The sequence below is a fragment of the Ovis canadensis genome, chromosome 14 (genome assembly GCF_042477335.2).
Source record: "Ovis canadensis isolate MfBH-ARS-UI-01 breed Bighorn chromosome 14, ARS-UI_OviCan_v2, whole genome shotgun sequence".
In the NCBI taxonomy this organism is placed as follows: domain Eukaryota; kingdom Metazoa; phylum Chordata; class Mammalia; order Artiodactyla; family Bovidae; genus Ovis; species Ovis canadensis.
In genome coordinates this window covers 24008936-24029742 of record NC_091258.1, presented here as the reverse complement: position 1 = coordinate 24029742, position 20807 = coordinate 24008936, and the positions used below count along the sequence as shown (strand labels likewise).

At 47.8% G+C, this 20807-nt stretch overlaps 1 protein-coding gene and 1 non-coding gene across 5 annotated transcripts in view; both read left to right on the top strand.

The window, feature by feature from the left end:
- Positions 1 to 20807, top strand: part of COTL1 (coactosin like F-actin binding protein 1) — a 64162-nt gene that overhangs the window by 4246 nt on the left and 39109 nt on the right. For 3 of the 4 annotated variants that reach the window (XM_069549657.1, XM_069549658.1, XM_069549656.1), the window contains 4 exons: positions 14041 to 14086; positions 14872 to 14912; positions 15441 to 15888; positions 16157 to 16239. In XM_069549657.1, the coding sequence (XP_069405758.1) occupies positions 15812 to 15888; positions 16157 to 16239 (160 nt within the window). In that variant the 5' untranslated portion in view covers positions 14041 to 14086; positions 14872 to 14912; positions 15441 to 15811. Of the gene's footprint in view, positions 1 to 14040; positions 14087 to 14786; positions 14913 to 15440; positions 15889 to 16156; positions 16240 to 20807 lie in introns of those variants that run through there. The other variant, XM_069549655.1, reaches the window with a different exon arrangement.
- On the top strand, positions 3666 to 3738 carry TRNAG-CCC (transfer RNA glycine (anticodon CCC)). Its single transcript has one exon. It is a non-coding gene; the product is annotated as a tRNA-Gly (tRNA).

Sequence of the window (20807 nt, the reverse complement as noted above, 5' to 3'; positions counted from 1 at the left end):
ACATGATGAATGAATGATATAATGAATGAATGAATAATAAATGAATTAATACATGCTGACACTTCCTCCAGTGCCCCGTGCATGTTAGTCGCTCAGTTGTGTCTGACTCTTTGCGACCCATGGACTGTAAACGGTTAGGCTCATCTGTCCACAGGATTTTCCAGGCAAGAATACTAGAGTGGATTGCCATTTCCTTCTCCAGGGGATTTTCCCAACCCAGGGATCAAACCCGGTTCTTCTGCATTGCAGGCAGATTCTTTACCATCTGAGCCACAGGGAAGCATAAAACCCCATGCACAAAGCTCCATAAATTTGAACTTTTGTTGATGATGCCTGTCTACCAGTTAGAAAACTCTTCCTTAGCTGAAGACTTTGTTTCCTGTTAAAATAGAAATCATTTGAAAATGGATTCTGAGTCATTGACACCTCAGCATTCATTCATCAGCTTCAGGCGCTTTCTCAAGATCATGTTGTTTCATGACTAGAGGGAAAGGAAGAAGCCAGCCCCTAAGAAGGTTAGAGAGAAGAGGGGAGGGGAGGCAGATATGAGGCACTAAATGTACCCGAAGCTTCCTGCGTGTCTCGGCTTCTCCTGGAGCTGATGCTGACTTGGGACCTGTCAGGTCAGAACTGCTGGTCACTTACTGCTGAGGTTTCTAAGGAAGCTGGCCTTGCCCACAGCTTGACTCTGTGTGCCCTGGTTCCCTGTTTGCCAGCTGTGAAAATGAAATGCTTGGCATTTCAGGCTTGCACAGCTGGCTGTGGTCCAAGGTCAGCAGGTAACCCTGACAAGCCATGTCTCCCCTGGAATCTTCAAGCCTCTCGTGTGAAACCCAGCGTGTGGATAAAAGCCTTCGCAGAACTGTGTGGCCAGGAGAACCACATAAGTAGTACAATTACTCGTGATTCATTCACTGCTACACCCCCCTGCCCTTCCTGATGGAATTATAACTGAAAAAACTCTCAGTGTTTTCATTTGACTTGGAAAACCTGGACCTGGTATTTGGTATCGGACTAAGGTGTTGAGCTCTCAAGCTCTAGAGCTGTGCTGGGCCATTTCTATTTCAATTAGTTAGAATTACACGAAATTTAAAATTCACTTTCTCAGTTGCCTTACCTCCATGTCGCATCCTGACTAGTCACCTGTAGCTAGTGCATAGCACAGATTATAGAACAATGCCATTTCTCAGAACATTCCAGAGATGCTGCCCTAGAGGAGCTCTTATTAACTGCATGACTTTGAGGAAGTTACTTGTCTCTCTGGGCCTCAGTTTCCTCATCTCCAAAATGAACACAGATAAATAAAATGGTGGGACTTGCCTGGTGGCCCAGTGACCAAGACTCCACGCTCCCAATGTAGGAGGCCTGAGTTCCATCCCTGGTCAGGGAACTAGACCCTACATGCCACAACTAAGTGTTTCTATGCCCCAACTAAAGAACATGTGCCACAACGAAGACCTAGCGAAGCCAAATAAATAAATAAATATGAAAAAGTATATAAGTAGGTAAAATTGTGACTCTTATAGAGCTGCCATAGGGGTGGGACCAGAGTCCCTATCTCTAAGAGTTATCTTGAGGATTAAATAAAATAGAACAGGCAAAGCATTTAACAGGACACATTCCAAGTTCTTGAGAAATGTTCATTCTGTTATGACTACTAATCTGCCCAGCCCCTTCTCCCACACCCCTGCCACCTGATGGTAACAGATAGCACGCATACCTCTACATCTGGTAGAGTACACATGGCAGATATTGCTAACTGATCACAGCACTTTCCCACTGGCCCAGAGATACTGATGGGATTCTAGGAACAGCCTGGAGCAGCATTCTCAGACACATCCTTTTCAACACCTCTTCCAAGCTCCCCCATGAGCTGCAGGCCCGCTTAGTTCCTGTCTATAGAGTTCAAGCTCAGACTTCAGGCCCAAGCCTGACCCTTCTTTGGGAAAAGAGCAAGTGCCTGGTTGATACCTTGTCAGCCAAGCAGCTGGTCCTGCTTTGACTTCCTGCCAGCAACTGGCTTCTTGCTCCAATGCTTCTTGAGGAGGGTCTGGCTGTGTTCTCACCAGGGCTCCTGCAGTCTTGAATATCGTTTGTCTCCTTTATTCAAGAAAAGTGGATTGTCCCTAGGTGGCCAAATAGTCCTGGCCAGAAACGTTTGAGTGAAACCGGGCCTGGCATCCGAAGTGGGAGAGAGAGACATGAACTCGCAGTTGTAATATAGTGAGATAAGGGGAGGGTGGAGGCTGGCCCCCAGTCGTCGGGACCCAACGGAGGAGGAACACTAGGTCCCCAGGGAAGGGGCTGCTCCATGGGAAGGGGTGTCATCCTTCTCCATCTTTGAACTGCCTGTCCCTGCCTTGTTCTCCCCCACTGCAGGGACTGACCTGGACAGCCCACCCTGACTCAGCAAGGCTGTCCTCTCTCTGGATCGACCATCATTCTGGTTCTGGTGGTTGCACTCATTCAGTCATTCATTCAGTATGCCACGTGGTTGCAACACGTGGTGTGAAGATACCAGAGTTCAGCCCTTGCTTCTACCACTTGCCAGCTGTGTGACCTTGGGCAAATTACTCAGCCTCTGTACCTTGTTTTCCTCCTCTGAGAAATGAGGTTTACAGTAGAGTCTACCTGCCTCCCCTTCCATGGAGAGGGCTTAGCATGATGACCTGTGTGTGATACTGGCTCACTGATATTTTCATTCACACATACATCTTCAGATCCCCAGAGACTTTTTTTTTCCCTCTTTTTTTGCTCTGTTGGCATGGTTAATTCCAGGAATGAACAATTTTTTTTTTTCAAATGCTAAACTTCCCTGGCACCCCTGAGATAAAGCTTTTCTGTGCATGACAAAACTGTGGGGCAGTGACCCCCGAGCTGTGTTTGAAAGGGTAAGTGGGAGATTCTAGGCAGATGAGAGTGGTGAAGGGGGTCCCAGGCAGAGGAAGCAGCCGGTGCAAAGACCCGGAGGAGTGAAGCAGTGGACAGTGGAGGAGGAATTCAGGTTGGCTGGACATGGGGTGCTTGCAGGGGTCCATGGAGGGGAAGCTGGACTCTATGAAAACAGAAACCCTTTGGCAGTGAGCTGGGTGCCTGGCTAGGGTGGTTGAAGTAGCTTTACTTGTGTATATATGTATGTATTATTTTATTGAAGTATAGTTGACTTACAATGTTCTATTAATTTCTGCTGTACAGTGCAGTAGTTCAGTTATATGTGTATGTACATTCTTTTCCATTATGGCTTATCACAGAATATTGAATACAGTTCCCTGTGTCTACTGTAGGACCTTGCCCCTACCCTCTCCCTCTGACCCCCTTGGTGAGCTGGTACCAATACGGCCCTGGCTGGAATGTCCTTCCCCTGCCCCTTTCTTCTGAATCAGTCTCAGAGAATTCTTAACACCATAAAGGAAAAAAGAATTATATCAGTGATGCCAATTGGCAAGTGGGGTGGGCTCTGGTTGTTACCCATCTGCTTGTGCTCAGATTCATTCTTCACTTTCTCTGTGTCCTAGAAGTCTGACCCTGACGGAAAGCATCACCTGGGCTCCCTCCCCTGTGATTTCCTATTGGGTTCAACCAGGGGGAGGCACCAGATGGAGACTGGAGGGCAGGAGGAGAGAGGTGGGGAGCTCCCTATAGTCCCTAGATTCTTTTCAGGGACTTCCCTGCTGGTACAGTGGCTAGGACTCTGCACTCCCAATGCAGGTGCCCCGGGTTAGATCCCCGGTTAGGGAACTAGATCCCACAGGCGCAACTAACGGATCCTACATACAGTATGAAGCCACAACTCCTGAGCCCCTGTGCTTAAGCTACTGAAGCCCACACACCCGAAAGTCTGTGCTCCACAAGAAGAGAAGCCATTAAAATGAGAAGCTCATGCGCTGCAACTACAGAATAGCCCCCTGCTCACCGCGACTGAAGCCCGCGTGCTGCAATGAAGACCTTGTGCAACCAAAACTAAAATTAATTAATTTAAAAAGGGACCCTGCATGCTGCAATGAAGACTGAAGACCCTGAGTGTCCCTCCTAAGACCCAGTGCAGCCAAATAAATAAATGTATTCTCATGCTCAGTCATGTCCGACTCTTTGCGATTGCGTGGACTGTAGCCCACCAGGCTTCCCTGACCATGGGATTTTTCAGGCGAGAATACTGGAGTGGGTTGCCATTTCCTCCTCCAGGGGCTCTTCCCCACTCAGGGACTGAACCTGCAACTCCTCTGTCTCCTGCATTGCAGGCAGATTCTTTACAGCTGAGACACCCGGGAAGCCCTAACAAGTAAATAAGTACATAGATATATACATACACACTTATTTCAAAAAATAAATTCTCTTCAGAATCCATCTAATGTCCCTTCTGCTTGCTGTCAGCACTCTGACTCCAAACACTGGGAAAATTTGCCTTTCAATCTATTTATCTGTCAGTTTTCCAAAATGGCTTATAGAATAATCTGCTTTCTCCCTCATGCTGTCAACATGGAGAACCTGAACTTCTGGTTTAAGGGGAAGAGAAACCTGAACCCTCCACCTTACATGGTAGGAAGTACATGAGGATGTACAACCAAAAGACCTGGCACTTGTCCTTAAGTGTGTGTGGCAATGGCAGCTGGCTGAGCCTCAGTCTCCCCACCAACAAAATGGGCATAATAGAGTGACCCTACCAATCAGCCTGTAGCCAGCAATATGTCTAGTATTGTGAGATCACAGAAGGAATATTTATTGAATGAAAGAGCACATGGTGGATGACCAAGTAATATCAGCTAATACACACACACACAAAAGGCACTTTGAGTTTCAAAGCTTTTAATTTTTTTCAAAGCTTTACTTGAGTTTCAAAGCTTTTAATTTTTTTCAAAGCTTTACTTGAGTTTCAAAGGTTTAATTTTTATAGTTATTTTTTAAAGACACTCTCTTAACTAGCTTTCATTTAACTGACTCACTAGGTTAATGAACTTGTCCTATTTCTTCTGTGAAACACACGTGCACACTGAACTCTCCACCCACATACTTCTTTCTCACCTTTCTCCTCTACCCTTAGGCAGAGTCAGTGTGTTTGCTCCCAAACTTGTGTATGGCAATTTTGTTTATTATCATCAATTATTGATTCCATTAAATGTTACAGAAATCATGGAAACATGAGGGTAAAAAGAATATTGTCTCTATGAAAACGGAAATGAAACTTGGGAAAACTTGAAGCCACTGATTAAGGAAATTGACATCAAATGAACTGTAGAAACCAGGGAAGAGAAGGTGGAAGGGACTGTGAACTCCAGGTAAAGGGCTTCATTCTGCACATTGATGGTTTTGAAAGATTCTTTAGGTTCTCTAACCACCATAAAGAATGGGAAACAAGAAATCATACTAGAAGGGTATAGAAGGTCCATGCAAGAGGAAAGATACACGGCTATAAACAAGAATGAAGTAACGCCATTTGCAGCAACATGGATGGACCTAGAGATTATCACACTAAGTGAACTAAGTCAGAGAAAGACAAATACCATGTAATATCACTGATCTCTAATCTAAAAAATAATACAAGTGAGCTTATTACAAAACAAACTCAGGCATAGCAAATGTATAATTACCAAAGGGGGAGGAGGGATAAATTAGGGATTTAGGATTACAGATATGCACTACTATATAAAACAGGTAAACAAGAACCTACTATCTGGTACAGGTAACTATATTCAATATCTTATAATAATCTACAATGGAAAAGAATCTGCAAAAGAGTAGATACAAAATAACTGAAGTACTTTGCTATACATCTGAAACTAACACAATATTGTAAATCAACTATACTTCAATTAAAAAAAAATACACTAGTGTATTTCAGCCAGCCTGTGCTCAAAGAACGTATACATGCACTTGTTGCTGCTGCTGCTGCTAAGTCTCGTCAGTCGTGTCCGACTCTGTGCAACCCCATAGATGGCAGCCCACCAGGCTTCCCCATCCCTGGGATTCTCCAGGCAAGAACACTGGAGTGGGTGGCCATTTCCTTCTCCAATGCATGAAAGTGAAAAGTGAAAGTGAAGTTGCTCAGTCGTGTCTGACTTTTCGGGACCCCACGGACTGCAGCCTACCAGGCTCCTCTGCCCAAGGGATTTTCCAGGCAAGAGTACCGGAGTGGGTTGCCATTGCCTACTCTGGCAGGCTGCTGTTACGGGGTGCTAAAAGCCAAAAAGATGCTTATTTTAACAAATACCACAGAAAATTGTGGCTTTTTATTTGCATGTTGTTCACATTAATTTATTCCTCTCTATAGACCTTCTCTGGATAATAGTTTCCCTTAGCCAGCATAAAATAAACACTTCGGGAAAAATTTTATTTGACCCTGAAATTATATTTTAAATGTCCTAGGGAAAATTATTGTTTAAAGGAATTAAATGATAGCTGTTTGTTTGTTTGTAGTGGAACCAAGAACCAAAATTCTCACATATTATATTTGCTCAAAGTCAGGCCGATCCACATACATGTTCCTGTCTGTGAGAAACTTACAGCCTGTGAACGACTAAACACATCACACCACACCAGGGGAAATAACACAGGTTTTCACAAAGCAAGCTTAAGATTTTAACTGACAATACCGGATCCCCTGGGTTACTGGAACTTCTTTGTCATGTCAAAAGTAGAAGCTAGTTCAAAATAGCAACGGTCACTAGATCAAGAAATGACTCTCACAAATCCTTTGCTGTGATGGGGAGCTCCCTACCTCCCAGGAAAGCCAAATTCATTTCCATCAGAAAAGAGTTTTCTTCTTCTCCTTTTTTTTTTTAAATCAATATATTATGAAAATTGAACTATAGTTGATTCACAACGTTGTGTTAATGTCTATGAAAGAGAAAGAGCTTCTTTATATTGACTCCAACTCTGTCTTCCTGTAACTGGGTTAGATCTGCTCCCAGGAGGGTCATATAAGACTACCTTCAGGACTTCCCTGCTGCTTCAGCGGTCAAGAATCTGCTTGCCAATGCAAGGGTTGTGGGTTTGATCCCTGATCTGGGAAGATCCCACATGCCACAGAGCAATTAAGTCCAAGTGCCGCAATTACTGAGCCTGACCTCTGGAGCCTGCGAGCCACAGCAGAAGTCACCACAGTGAGAAGCCCATGCACAGCAATTAGACAAAGAGAGGATCCCCTGCTCGCTGCATCTAGACAAAGCCTGTGCGCAGCCACAAAGACCCAGTGCAGCCAAGTCTTTCTTTCTTTCTTTTTTTGAAAGAACACTATTATCTGCTGTAAGAGGGACTTCCTCCCAAGTGAAGGGGCAGTTCCCCTATCCTCCACAAAACCGCTCTCCTACAGGATAACCACATCTGTGGCTTCTTATCCCTCCCAGTGTCTGCTGGGGTCCTCCTTTAAGCACAATCCCCACATCAGAACACAATTCTCAAGGCGTGGTCTGACCAGCTCGACCATGTCTTCTTCCCTGGTTCTGGACATTAGAACGCCTCCTCCTAACTACCCGCCGCCTCCTCCTAACTACCCTCCTTGACCCTGAAGGGCTAGGGGGATGGTGGTGGAGTGGGAGAAGGGGGTCCCCCTTGCAGGTTGCTGGGTCTGATAGTGGGAGACCCTGGTGAGAGAGTGGAGGGCAGGAGGGAAGAAGCGGCAGGGGTATTTCTACCCCTCTCTGGAGCAGATCTCCAGTAGCCATGCCTTCTCTGAGCTGCAGAATCCCTTGGGTAATCTCAGCTCTACTCTAGTGTCCCCCGACCCTGTTTCTCTGACCCAGGGCTGTCACCCATCTCTCGGCTGTGGCTGATTTCTTGGAGTGCTTCACCAACCTGCTGGACTTCTCTGCTCTCTGCTGTAGTCAATATCCTGCATTCAATTCTTCCTGCTTATATACTCCTCCACTCGCTGAATGAGATCTATATATACAGTTTCTGTTTCCCGGTGGAGTATTGTGTGCTACTTCTAGGAAGGCAATTTAAAATTTCATACTGATTGGAAAGGGGAGGGGGAGGGTGGCTGGCACTTAAAATATCAGCTGCTTTTTGGGACTTGCCTGGTGGCCCAGTGGTTTAGACTCTTTGCTCCCAATGTAGGGGGCGTGGGGCGTGGGTTTGATCCCTAGTCAGGGAAGTAAGATTCTCATGCTGCATGGGTGCGACTAAAAAAAAAAATTTTTTTTTAAGTAGTTACTTTTATTGCCTTTGATATGATTTTCCACATGTGGTCCTCACTTCATGGAAGAGGAGACTGAGGCTCAGGAAGGGAATGGCAGGGCCAGGGTTTGGGAGAGAAATTTTCTGAACCTTCAGCCATTAGACCACACTGCCCCACTCAGAGGCTTGGACCCACCCCGCCCTTACTCACTGGTAGATAAAATCCTAGATCATGTTGCCCTTCCAGTGTCTTCTTGCTGGATTGCTGGAGTCCAAGCGGAGTTCTCTCTGAGTGACTCACAGTTCCTGAGAAAGACCATTTGGGAGGAGGTAGGTATTACAGTCCCTCTGTCAATAGCTCACCACCTTCACTTCCCAAAAGCTCAGGGGCCCTCTTTTCAGAGATTTGACAATGAGTGAGCTCAGCACCGATTCTATAAATACCTTTTTCTATAAATATCTATTCCATGTAAGGCACCTACTTCAGAATGACAACCACCTTGCTGAGAACAGCAAATTTCAGGCTTATGTTTTATTTCCATCTCTAATTACAGCTGAGATGGGATTTCTTTCTTCCTTTCCTTCTTTTAATGTAGAGCCCCAAGGAAAATGTGGGATCCAGGACACTGACCTTCAAAATTCTGTAGGTTATTATTTGCAATGACAGAAACAAAGTGCATGCAAAAATGATGGTCTTAAAAAGTCAGCACAGTGTTTCTAGTATGGAGCACACATAGCTGAGTTACTCTGGGTCAGTTTCACGGTGTCCAGACTCTGCCTCTTCCCGGGGAGGCTCAGACCCCTGACGTCACGCCGCCAGGGTTCTAACAGTGTCTCTGCAAGGTTCTTGCTGTGTGACCTGGGGAGATGGTGGCACCTCTCAGCGCTTCAGTTCCCTCCTTTATGTTGCGGCTGTCAGTGACACTGTCTTCTTGGGCTGATGTGAGAATCACTTGAGAAAATGGTTGTATAGCACTTAGCATGTTGGCCGGCACGGAGAACACAACCCATAGGAAGCTATTACTCACTCTGCATGAGTGCTAAGTCTCTTCAGTCGTGTCCGACTCTTTGCAACCCCATCAAAGGTAGCCCACCAGGCTCCTCTGTCCGTGGGATTCTCCAGGCAACAATACTGGAATGGGTTGTCATACCCTTCTCCAGGGGATCTTCCTGACCCAGGGATGGAACCTGTGTCTCTCTTGTCTCCTGCGTTGGCAGGCAGGTTCTTTACCACGGAGCCACCTGGGAAGCCCCCTGATTACTATCCCTAATACTGCATAATATAGTTACTATATCATGAATAGGGTATATAGGTGCTATATTAATAATATATCAATATAAATTATATAAGTTGCCCATCTGGCTTAATGGTGGCACTCAAAAGAGGCAGTACCAGTGAATTGCTGGGGAACCTGCCTGCACTGGTCTCTGACCATTGTCCATTTTCTGGGTCATTAACAGACTTAAAATTTTATTTGTCTACTGTCTCATTCAGAGAAGGCAATGGCACCCCACTCCAGTACTCTTGCCTGGAAAATCCCATGGATGGAGGAGCCTGGTGGGCTGTGTCCATGGGGTCGCTGAGAGTCGGACATGACTGAGAGACTTCACTTTCCCTTTTCACTTTCATGTATTGGAGAAGGAAATGGCAACCCACTCCAGTGTTCTTGCCTGGAGAATCCCAGGGACGGGGGAGCCTGGTGGGCTGCCGTCCATGGGGTCGCACAGAGTCGGACATGACTGAAGCGACTTACCAGCAGCAGCAGCAACTGTCTCATTGCCCCTCACCACTCGCTGTCCCCTTCTTCTCCCCTGCCTAATATCACAGGGCTGGGTCCTAGCTTGTCCCATTTATAAAAATATTTATTTATTTATTTACTTTTCTGCATTGGGGCCGGGTTGACACGTGTGGCATGTGATCTTTAGTTGTGGCATGTAGGATCCAACTCCCCAACCAGGGATCAAATCCGGACCCCTTGCTTTTGGAGTGCAGAGTGTTAGCCACTGGATCACCAGGGAAGTTCCCTTCCTTTGTGTATTTTTATTACCTTAAAAACTAATTTTATTTGTTTATTTTTGGCTCTGCTGGGTCTTCACTGCCGCGTGAGTTTTTCCCTAATTGTGATGAGTGAGCTTCTCCCTGCGGTGGCTTCTCTTGTTGCGGAGCACAGGCTCCGGGGCACAAGGGCTCAGCAGTCTCAGCTCCCGGGTTCCAGAGCACGGGCTCAGTAGATGTGGCCCACAGGCTTAGTTTCTCTGTGGCATGTGGGAATCTTCTGGGATCAGGGATCGAACCTGTGTCTCCTATACTGGCAGGCGGATTCTCTACCACTGAGCCACCAGGGAGGTCCCCTTTCAATATTTTTAAATTTGGTTACCTGTCTTTTATTTTTATTAAAACTTGCCTGAATTCTACTAACTCTGGGCTTTCCCAGCACAGAGTCATTGCTTTCTCTCCACTGTCCAGGCCTACTTGAACTGAGTTTTCATTTGGGCTTCCCTGGTGGCTCAGAGGATAAAGAATCCCTCTGTAATGCAGACAATGCATACAGGAGAACTGGGTTGCATCCCTGGGGCAGGAAGATCCTCAGAGAAGGGAATGTCTACCCACTCCAGTATTCCTGCCTGGAGAATCCCATGGATAGAGGAGCCTGGTGGGTAGAGTCTGTGGGGTCACAAAGAATCAGACATGACTGAGCGACCAACGCTCACGTGTTAACAAGTAAGAAGACCATCCACGCCAAAGTGGCTTATCTCCCTCCAAGACGGTGATTCCCATGAGGGCACCGAGCATGTTGTCTAGTTCAAATATGCATGCAGGCAGCTCTTACATGTAACATTGTTACTGCTCAAGTTTAAGAATCTAGAGATGAGATTTCACAAAAAGATTCAGATTTTTTGCTCTTCTTAGACAACTGGAAGGCTTGGGCTCATCATGCCAAGATTCCTGCATAGCAACTGGGACAGATCTGAGAACCAGCGGCTCTCTTTAAAGGGCAGTTCTGAAGATGAAACTGACACCCAGAGGAGAATGACCTTCAGGAAAAAATGTTCTTGGACTCTGTACTTGGCTCATTCACATTACGTGCCTGCCCCCTACAGGCAAGTGTGTTTGTGATCCCTTTAGACACACAATGGGCCCAGTGCCAGGAATAAGTGAATGAGTGGATGGATAGATAAGTGAATGAACAAATGAATGAATTTATACCTGCTCTCAATTTTTTTTTTTTGGTCCCACCATGTGGCAAGTGGGATTTTATTTCCCTGAAGTGAAGTCGCTCAGTTGTGTCCGACTCTTTGCAACCCCATGGATTGTAGCCTACCAGGCTCCTCTGGCCATGGGATTTTCCAGGCAATAGTACTGGAGTGGATTGCCATTTCCTTCTCCAGGGGATCTTCCCAACCCAGGACTCGAACCTGGGTCTCCTGCACTGTAGACAGATGCTTTACCGTCTGAGCCACCAGGGAAGTCCTTTATTTCCTGAGCAGGGATCAAATCCAAGCCCCCTGCCCTGGAAGTACAGAGCTACCGATCACCAGGGAAGCCCCTCTCCCAATTCCTAACAGGGTAGCTAGCACCTTGTTGTTGTTGTTCAGCCCTTAAGTTGTGTCCAGCTCTTTGTGACCCCATAGACTGGACTGCCAAGCTCCCCTGTCCTTCACTATCTCCCAGAGTTTGCTCGGATGCATGTCCGTTAAGTCAGTGATGTCATCCAACCATCTCATCTTCTGTCCTCTCTTCTCTGGCTGCCCTCAATCTTTCCCAGCATCTGGGTCTTTTCCAATGAGTCAGCTCTTCGAATCAACTGGCCAAAGCATTGGAGCTTCAGCTTCAGCATCAGTCCTTCCAATGAATATTCAAGGTTGATTTCCTTTAGGATTGACTGGTTTGATCTCCTTGCTGTCCAAGGGACTCTCAAGAGTCTTCTCCAGCACCAGAGTTTGAAAGCATCAGTTCTTCAGCACTCAGCCTTCATTATGGTCCAACTCTCACATTTTTACATGACTACTGGAAATACCATAGCTTTGACTATATGGATCTTTGTGATGGTTTGGCAAAATGATGTCTCTGCTTTTTATTACACTGTCTAGGTATATCATAGCACATAATATATGTCAAATATTTTGATTTGATTTTTTCTAAAGAAACGTGAGTTTGATTAGATTGATTTTTATATTGTGTGGATCTCAGATTTAAACAAATATTCACACAGCACATTTATTACTGGTGCGCAGTTTATTGTTCTGCCTTAGCTGGGCATGTTGACCTCACAATGCTCAAAATCAGGTTTTGTTTACACTTTCAGTCCAGTAGAGGGCGACAGCAACTACGAATAGGAGAAACACAGTTAAAGGTGGAACCGTCAAGGCACCCAGGCAGGGTCCCTGAATTCTGGAATCAAATTCAGACTAGAAACCACTTTGTTGTTGTTGCTTAACATTCTTAATATATAGTGCATTCATATGCTCAAAAACAGAACAGAATAGGTAGAGGTAAAATGGTATATGGTAAAATCTCTCTCTTCTCCTCTTCCCTTTGTACCTGGCTTCCTTCCTCATCTCCATCTCAGGTACAACTCTTTTTATTTTTCTTTTGTGTGTTCTTCCAGAGGTATTTATGAACGAACACAAATATCTCTGTACTCCCTCCGCCGACTTTAAAAAGGTAGCCGCACAAGAAGGTGTTTTGGGCATACTGTTCTGGACTTTGCTTTGTTCCGTCATGATGTAGACTCTCTATCATTAATGTTCTATCATTAATGTAGACTGTAGATCTGTCAGTAACAGTGCATAGAGAGAAGCCCCCTACTCTTTGTTTTTCCAGCTTCAGATTTCTCCATGGCACACCTGTATCATTATCTCTTCATCCAGCCCCCCATCAATGGGGGACTTCTGCTACTAACAGTAAAGCTCAGTGATTCAGTTCAGTTCAGTCGCTCAGTCGTGTCTGACTCTGTGACCCCATGGACTGCAGCACTCCAGGCTTCCTTGTCCAACTCCCTGGAGCTTGCTCAAACTCATCCATTGAGTCAGTGATTACTTGAATGATGATTACTCAATGATTACTTGACTGTGTCTATAGCAGCAGCCATCAGCTACAGTTGCACATGAAAATGATGAAAGGGGATTTAAAAAATCCCACCCCTTAAGTCATACTTCAGATGAACTACATCAGAATCTCTGAGTGTAGGACCAAGGCACACGGGGCGCCCTATGTCCTGTTGATGTTTCTAGGGGAAACTGGCCAAGAGCACAGAGATTTCCAACTTTGCTATATATTGACAAGTGGCTTCCATGCCTGGTTGTGCTCACTTGCACTCCCACCAGCTTGTATGAGATGGCCTGGGTCTTCATGGCTTCATCAACAAAGCATGCTTGTCAAATTTTGCTCTTTGCTAAACTGTTAGTTTTTTTTTTTTAAGTTATCTCAGTTTTGCTTCAATTTGCATTTCTCTTATTAGGGCTTGAGATTGAGCATCTTCTCATTGTTTAAGAGCCTTCTGATCTGTCTGGTCATATCCTGTGCTCACTTTTCTTTTCTCTGCCTTCTCTCTGGCTGTGCCACAGGGCTTGCAAGATCTTAGTTCCCCAAACCCAACCCTCCTCACCTCCCCAGGAGTGGAAGCATAGAGTCCTAACCGCTGGACTGCCAGGGAATTCCCTCTTTTTTCTAGGTTGGTTTCTCTACATGTCAGTGAGATAAATTTTTCCTGATTTGAGTTGCAAATACTTTCTACTGCTCTACTGCCTTGTTTTGTTTTCTTTTTCTTCCCCCTCGAAGAAGACTTTTTACATATCTGAATGTATCTATCTTTTGTTATGGCTTTTGGATTTTGAGTCATGGTTAGTTTGGTTTCCCATTCCAATCTTATAAAGGAAGCTTCCCATGTGTTCTTATGGCACTTTTGTGGTTTCCTTTATTTACAGGCAAATCTTCGATCCTTTTGGAATTTACCCTTATCTGCAGTGTGAGGTATGGATCCATCTTTGGTTTGATTTCTAATAGCTAATTATCTCATTATCTTCATCAGGGAGCTGCTTTGAACTGTATCCAACTGGAATTGTTTTTGCCTTTTAATTTATAGCAATACCAGCTCCTACTTTTCCCACTCACCTCCCCCCATGTGTCTGTTCAATGCTTGATTGATTTTTGTTTGTTTACCATTGATAATTAATTTTATTATTAATTAAACGTTGTCCCTGACCTTTGGGGTTTCTATTTACGATTTATTTTAGTTGATAACCAACAACAATGACCTTTTGTTGAATGTCTAACATATTTGTTTACAAATTTAATTAAACATTAATCATAAAGCAAACCTATGATGTCAGTTGTAGTTGTTGTTTAGTCGCTATGTTCGACTCTTATGTTGTCGGTACTATTACTATCCCATTGGAGGAAAGTAATCAGAGAGTTTTTGAGGCTTGTCCAAAGGCCCACAGTTAAAAAGAGGCAACACTGGATGCAATTCAAGAGCCGAGTCTTGGGGGGTCCAGCCTTTTTACTTGCCTCAACCCTGTAACTGGTCTTTGTGGAATTATTGCAGGAGGGAATGAATGAGTGCGTCAGTGAGGGAAGGAAGAAGACAGAATGAGTCAGCTCCTGCCCTCAGTGGAACCCAAAGGGGGAGATAAGATGTGAATGCAAATAACCAGAACACAAAGTAAACAGTGATCCCACCAGTGTTTCAGAAGCAGTCCACTTTCTATCCCCTCCTATTTAACAATCTTACTTCTTTCCAATTTCTCCCTACCTAGAAACCACGGAGCCCAACACTGGGGCGGGGCAGTTTGATGCAGTAAGTCACCCATGTGGAGCTTCCCTGTGGAGCTCTGCAGCCCGGGAGCCCTGGTGGGGAGGAGGGAGGTAGAGGAAGGGATAGGGAGGAGGGGGGATGCAAAGTGAGAGAGAGAGAGGGGACAAAAGCTTGAAGACAAGGAATAGGAAGGAGGTAAACGGAGTTGTTGTTTGGGGGGGATAAGGAGGACTAGGGGTAGGAGGTGGGGGAAGGGAGGGGAGGTGGGAATAGGGAGGCAGGAGGGAGAAGGGGTTAGGGAAGTGGGAAGAGCAAGGGGAGGAGGTGAGGTGAGGAGCAGGTAGTGAATGAGGAGGGAGACTCAAGGAGGGAGGAGGGAGAGGGACTAGAGAGAGGGAAAGGAGAAACAGGGCTTGGGGAGGAGGAAATGGGGGAGGAGTTAGGGGAGTGGGAGAACAACGAAAGGGTTGGGGGAGGGAGAAGAGAAGAGGAGGAGGAAGGAGAAGGGGGGGAGGGAGAAGAAGAGGGGAGGAGAGAAGGGGAGGAGGGCGAAAAAGCCCCCCTCTCCAGCCCCCTTCGCAGGGTTGCGCAACCCACTCGGGCTGGTATTGGCCGCTGGTGAGTAAAGACGCCACGCCCCCGATACGCGCTAAGACCAATAGAAATAGGGGGCGGGGCTTAATGCGTCCTAGGAGGCCAATGGGCGAGGGGGGGCGGGACTGCGTGGCCTGGGTCTAGCTTGCGCTCCTCGCGCATTCGGAGCCACAGCTGCTCTCGGAGCTCGGAGCTCGCCTTCTCTCGCTGCTGTCGCCAACCGCCCGCCCGCTTGCCCGCCCGCCTTCCGCGCGTCCCCTCCCCGCTCCGCTCCGATCCCTGCAGCTGGCCCCAAGCGCGCTCATCTTTCGCTGCGAGCACAGCATCCCCACTGCGGCCCCGCGGCGATGGCCACCAAGATCGACAAAGAGGCTTGCCGAACGGCGTACAACCTGGTGCGCGACGACAGCTCGGCCGTCATCTGGTGAGGAACTTTGCATTGCTCTTCGAGCCCCGCTGCCTGAGCTCGCGAGGGGCCTGGTGCGCTGAGCCGTCTTCCAGACGGGACGGATTAAGGGTCATCCCCGTGCGGTCTCCCCGCAGCCTTAACCCGGGACAGCGTGGAAAGCCAGCGCTGGCTTTTCGCTAGCCAGAGCATCTCTTAGATTGTTCTGTGGAAGCTCGGCACCGTTCAGGCACCAACGCTGATGTGTATGTGTATGTGTGTGTTTTTCTCTTCTCCCAATCCAAAGGGTGACTTTTAAATATGACGGCTCCACCATCGTCCCCGGCGAGCAGGGAGCGGAATATCAGGACTTCATCCAACAGTGCACAGGTAGGGAGACACGCCTTCTGGGGGACTCCCGGTCTTTTGGAACAAGGTCAATGCTAGGGAGGAGCCTGAGGCTACCCTGGGCGCCCCCAGCGCTGGAGGAACCAGATTGGAGCGTTCTAAAGCCTCCACAACGCCTTCTCCCGTCTGGGCATCCAGAACAACCAGAGGTGACCGGCAGCCTCCTCCCTCTCACAGTAACCTTTTCAGGCGGGACAGCTCCTTTGCCCCCACGGTCACTAGCTTTCCACCGTTAACTCACGGAGTTCCATACTCCAGGGTCCAGCCCTCCCGGGTTTCCCCTTTCATCAGTCAGAGAGCCAAAATAAAAACAATCCTGGTGCTTATCGAAGGAGAAAGGAATGGTTAGCGACAGCCCCCTCCTTTCTCCTGCCGTCATTGTCCATGTGCTGGTGATGTGTTTTTGTTTGTAGAATATAGAGCAGAATATGAACACATACATGCCATATGATCCCATTTATGTGAAATTTTAGAAAAGGCGAAGCTAATCTGCAGCGTGAAAAGTCAGAAGAGTGGTCCCGCTTGTGGGTGGCTAGCCACTGACTGGGAGAGGCACATGGAAGGTGGGGTGGGGTCTCAAGGGGTTGGGAATATTCTGTGTTTTGAATATTCTGTATTTTGGGAGGCAGTTACACAGGTGTGTACATATAAGAAATCTGTCAAGCAAAATCTTCAGGATTTGTAAACTTTGTGCCTTTCCCTGGGTTGTCTTGAATCATTAAGTGGAAAAACCACATGCAGGTACAACCACAACCTCCCGTCCTTGCCCCCAACACACACCACTGAAGCAAAAGGCCCAGCATCACTGGCAATAAGCCCCTTTAAAGCTAAGATTGGAGGATGGACTCTTTTTCTGGGCTCTGGGCTCTGGCTTGGAAATAGATATTTTCAGACAAAGGCAGTACGGCCTGAAAGTTAGGGTGGGACCTAGAGTCAGCATGGTGGGTTTGAATCCCCTTGTGGCCGCTTTCTAGTTGTGTGGTTTGGGGCAAGTTACTTAACCTCTTGGGGCCTTGGTTTCCTCCCCTGTAATCTTAGAGGGCTGTCGAAAGGATAGGTGAGTCAGTGCCTGTACAAATGACATGGTTGTTTGTGAAATAAAAAAAAAATACAACACTGTGCTCAAGATCACGCAACGGCCCCTTTTCTTTATTCAAATTACTATTTTGAATTTATTCTAATTCAAATAATATCTATAAAGTGTCTGCTGTGGGCTGGGTGGTGCTGAGATTTACCATCCCTGCCCCCCCCCCCCAAAAAAAAAAAATCTCCCAACTAAAACATCTCCCAGAGCTACCTCTAGACCTTCACTTACTGCTTTTGGACAGGATTGTTTAAAATGTTGTTTAGTTAAGTCGTGTCCAACTCTTTTGTGACCCCATGGACTGTAGCCTGCCAGGCTCCTCTGTCTGTGCAATTTCTCAGGCAAGAATACTGGAGTGGGTTGCCATTTCCTTCTCCAGGGGATCTTCCCGACCCAGGGATGGAACCCAAGTCTCCTGCATTGACAGGTGGATTCTGTACCACTGAGCCATCTGAGGAACCCTTTGTTTAAAAGCAGATGTGTAAAGTACTATCACAACTCACATCTGCTGAGGTGCACGGGGCCAGGATTGAAAGCCAGGCCCCTGACTCAGGAACCCTGTCTCTCAGCCACCTCTGTCCTTTCACCACCGTGATGCCTGCTTTCACAAGTGGAGTAAGTGCAGACTCCTGGGGTTTGGTGTATAACTGGGAGGTTCAGCAGTATTTTTTGCCTTGCCGGCTCTGAGCTTTTCTCACAAGCCAGCTTCCTTCCTCTCTGGACAGTAAAGTAGCAGTTTCCTCCTGCTAGCCATCCATCATCCCCACCCCCAGCCATCAGACTGGGGTCTTCTCCTCCCACCCACCCCCCAGCTTAGGAAGCTATTGTTCTGTCCATTGAATAGGAGAAGGTGACCCCAGGAATAAAGAGCATCCTGTGAGTGGATTCTGAATTGGGGAGGCTGTGGTCAGAGAGCACTTCCTCCCTCCCTGGGGCTTTGTGGTTTGCTACTCCATCCCTTCCCCCAGTGATAGGGATGGCAGTGGGGAGGGCCTGGTGGGAGAACTAAAAATGCTTTCCCTGCTGCTTGTTGAGATTATGAATGGGCCGTGGGATCTGAAGGCTCCGTCTGCTCTGGCTGGAAGTCCGCCTTCCTTCCCCAGCCATCTGTTGGACAAATGTATAGGCGAGCTATGGTTGCCATGTCTGCTCCTGTTTGTCTTAGGAAAGCCTGTTCCATGGTGCCACTGTGTCCTCCTAACCCAGTGACCAAGGATTCGGAACGTTGACTAGTAACTTTCTACGTGCAAGTCACTGCACTGGGCACACCTTGTCTCCGTTTCTGAGCTTGCTTCCCTTCTGTAGGTGGGGAAACGGAGACCCAGAGAGGTTAAGTGACCCGCCTGCAAGTCACAGCAAGGTCGTGGCAGGCCCAGGCCTTGAACCCAGGCAGGGTGGCTTTGAGGCCTGTGCTCTTGACCTCTTCTCACTGAGAAAGTGGTTTAGAGGCCCATTTCTGAGTCGTGGAGCATCTTTGCTGGACAGCAGGTTCTGGTTGGGGCTGGTGGGATTGTTGGCAGTTACAGAAGGCACATATGCCTGTTCCTGTGATGCGGGGAGGCCTCTCCGTGGCCCTCATCTCTGGCCAGGTGTCCTGACAAGCCAGAGGGTCTAGTGCTCTTGGTCTGGCATAGCTTTCCTATTTCCAAACCTCTCACAAGGTCACAGGGGACCTGGGAGCGTAAAAACAGTACCTGGTTGCTCCTCCGTCTGCCCTGGGGGAACGAGGGGGTTGGAGGGCCCCCCCACCCCCACTGTGGGCTTTTTCTCCTCCTTTTCATCCTCACCATCCCCCCACCCCCGTCCTTGCTCTGAAATACCCTCTTTTGCCCCTCCTTTGCCCTCTGGCTACTATCTTCCTTCTGTCCTTCCCTGGGGTTCTTTGGAATGGAATCTGCCCATTAAGCCTCTCCCTGTCACCCCTCCTCCGCCCCCCAGGCTGGCCTTTCCTTGTCCCCAGGCGCTGGTTCCTGAAGGTCATGAACTGGAAGGTCGCTGGGCCTCCCGTGTCCTCCGGTTTCTTGCTGACAGGATCTGGAGCCCTCTGGGCCCCGCACTGGCTCTTCTGGCGCTGGCCTCACCTGGCCCCTTCCTTCTGTACTGGCTGCTCCATCACCGCCTCTGCTCTTGCTTCTCACCCCAAACTTCAGTCCCTGTGGGATGCTTGGATCTGTCAGGTGCAGTGAGAGGAGCCCGGTGCAGTTAGCTTACCCACTCCCCCAGCCCCGAAGAAAAGAAATCAGTTTCAGCTTCTGTGGTTGGAAAGTCCAGGTAAAGTACTAACTGCAGTTAAGGCTGTCCGAACTCACCCCCCTCTCCCAGCCCTGTTTTCTTCCTTGATCGCTTGTCTTGGGGGCAGGAGGGCAAGTTCTCCCTGAGCGGTGATGTGATAACCTCTAACCAGCCGGCTTCCAGGCTTCGGGGAGGAGAGAGAGACCGACTGCCATCGATTTCCACAGAAGTCTCCAGACTGACAGACTCTAACTGGGTTCGTGTGTGCATGGGAACTAATCCCTGCGATTCTGGCTGACTCTACCTGGAGCAGTGCCCATGCTTGGAGTGGGGGAGGGGCACCCCACCAAACCAGAGGTAGAGTCGGGGAGAGTGGGTTCCTAAGGGAAGAGTGAAGGCGAGGGCATGCTGCTTGCAGAAGAGGGGCAGACCCAAAAGAGGCCCATGGTCGCCCTTTATCGCAGCAGTCTCTCAGCCCATGGTCTTTCTTGCCTTAAATTCATTCTATCCCCCTCCACCCCCCAAAATGGGAGTGAAAGTGAAATTGCTCAGTCGCGTCTGACTGTTTGCAACCCCATGGACTGTAGCCTACCAGGCTCCTCTGTCCATGGGATTTTCCAGGCAAGGGTACTGGAGTGGGTTGCCTTTTCCTTCTGCAGGGGATCTTCCCAACCACAGGGATTGAACCTGTGTCTTTTGAATTGGGGGGTAGACTCTTACCACTGAGCCACCAGTGGTAAGCCTACAAAGTAACTTTTCCTAAATTGTGGGTCTCCTCAAGTTCCTTCTCTGCTCATTAACTATCTATAGCTCCCATCTGCCCACTAAGTACAGGCTGTCTACTTGGCCTTCCAGTCTGTCTGTCCCCAGCTGCATCCCCTGTGCAGTAGCTCCCACAGCTTCCTTTGTGCACCTGCAGCCTGACCCTGTGTAACACTCTCAGTCTGCAGGCCAGTGATTCCCTCTGGGTGGAATTCCTCTCCCCTGTATCTGTCCATCTGAGACTGAGCCAGCAAACCCACCTAGTGCAATCCCTTCTGTATTTCAACAGCCAGGACCTTTGGAATCAGAGAAATTCTAAATTCGCATCCCAACTCTGTCTCTTGCCATGTGACCTCAGGCATTTCTTTGTCTGTGCCACAGTTTTCTGGTCTGTAAAATGGGGGTTCTGATGGTGCCTGCCTCTGATGCTGACTGCGAAGGTTCACTGAAGTTATATGTCTAAATGGAGAGC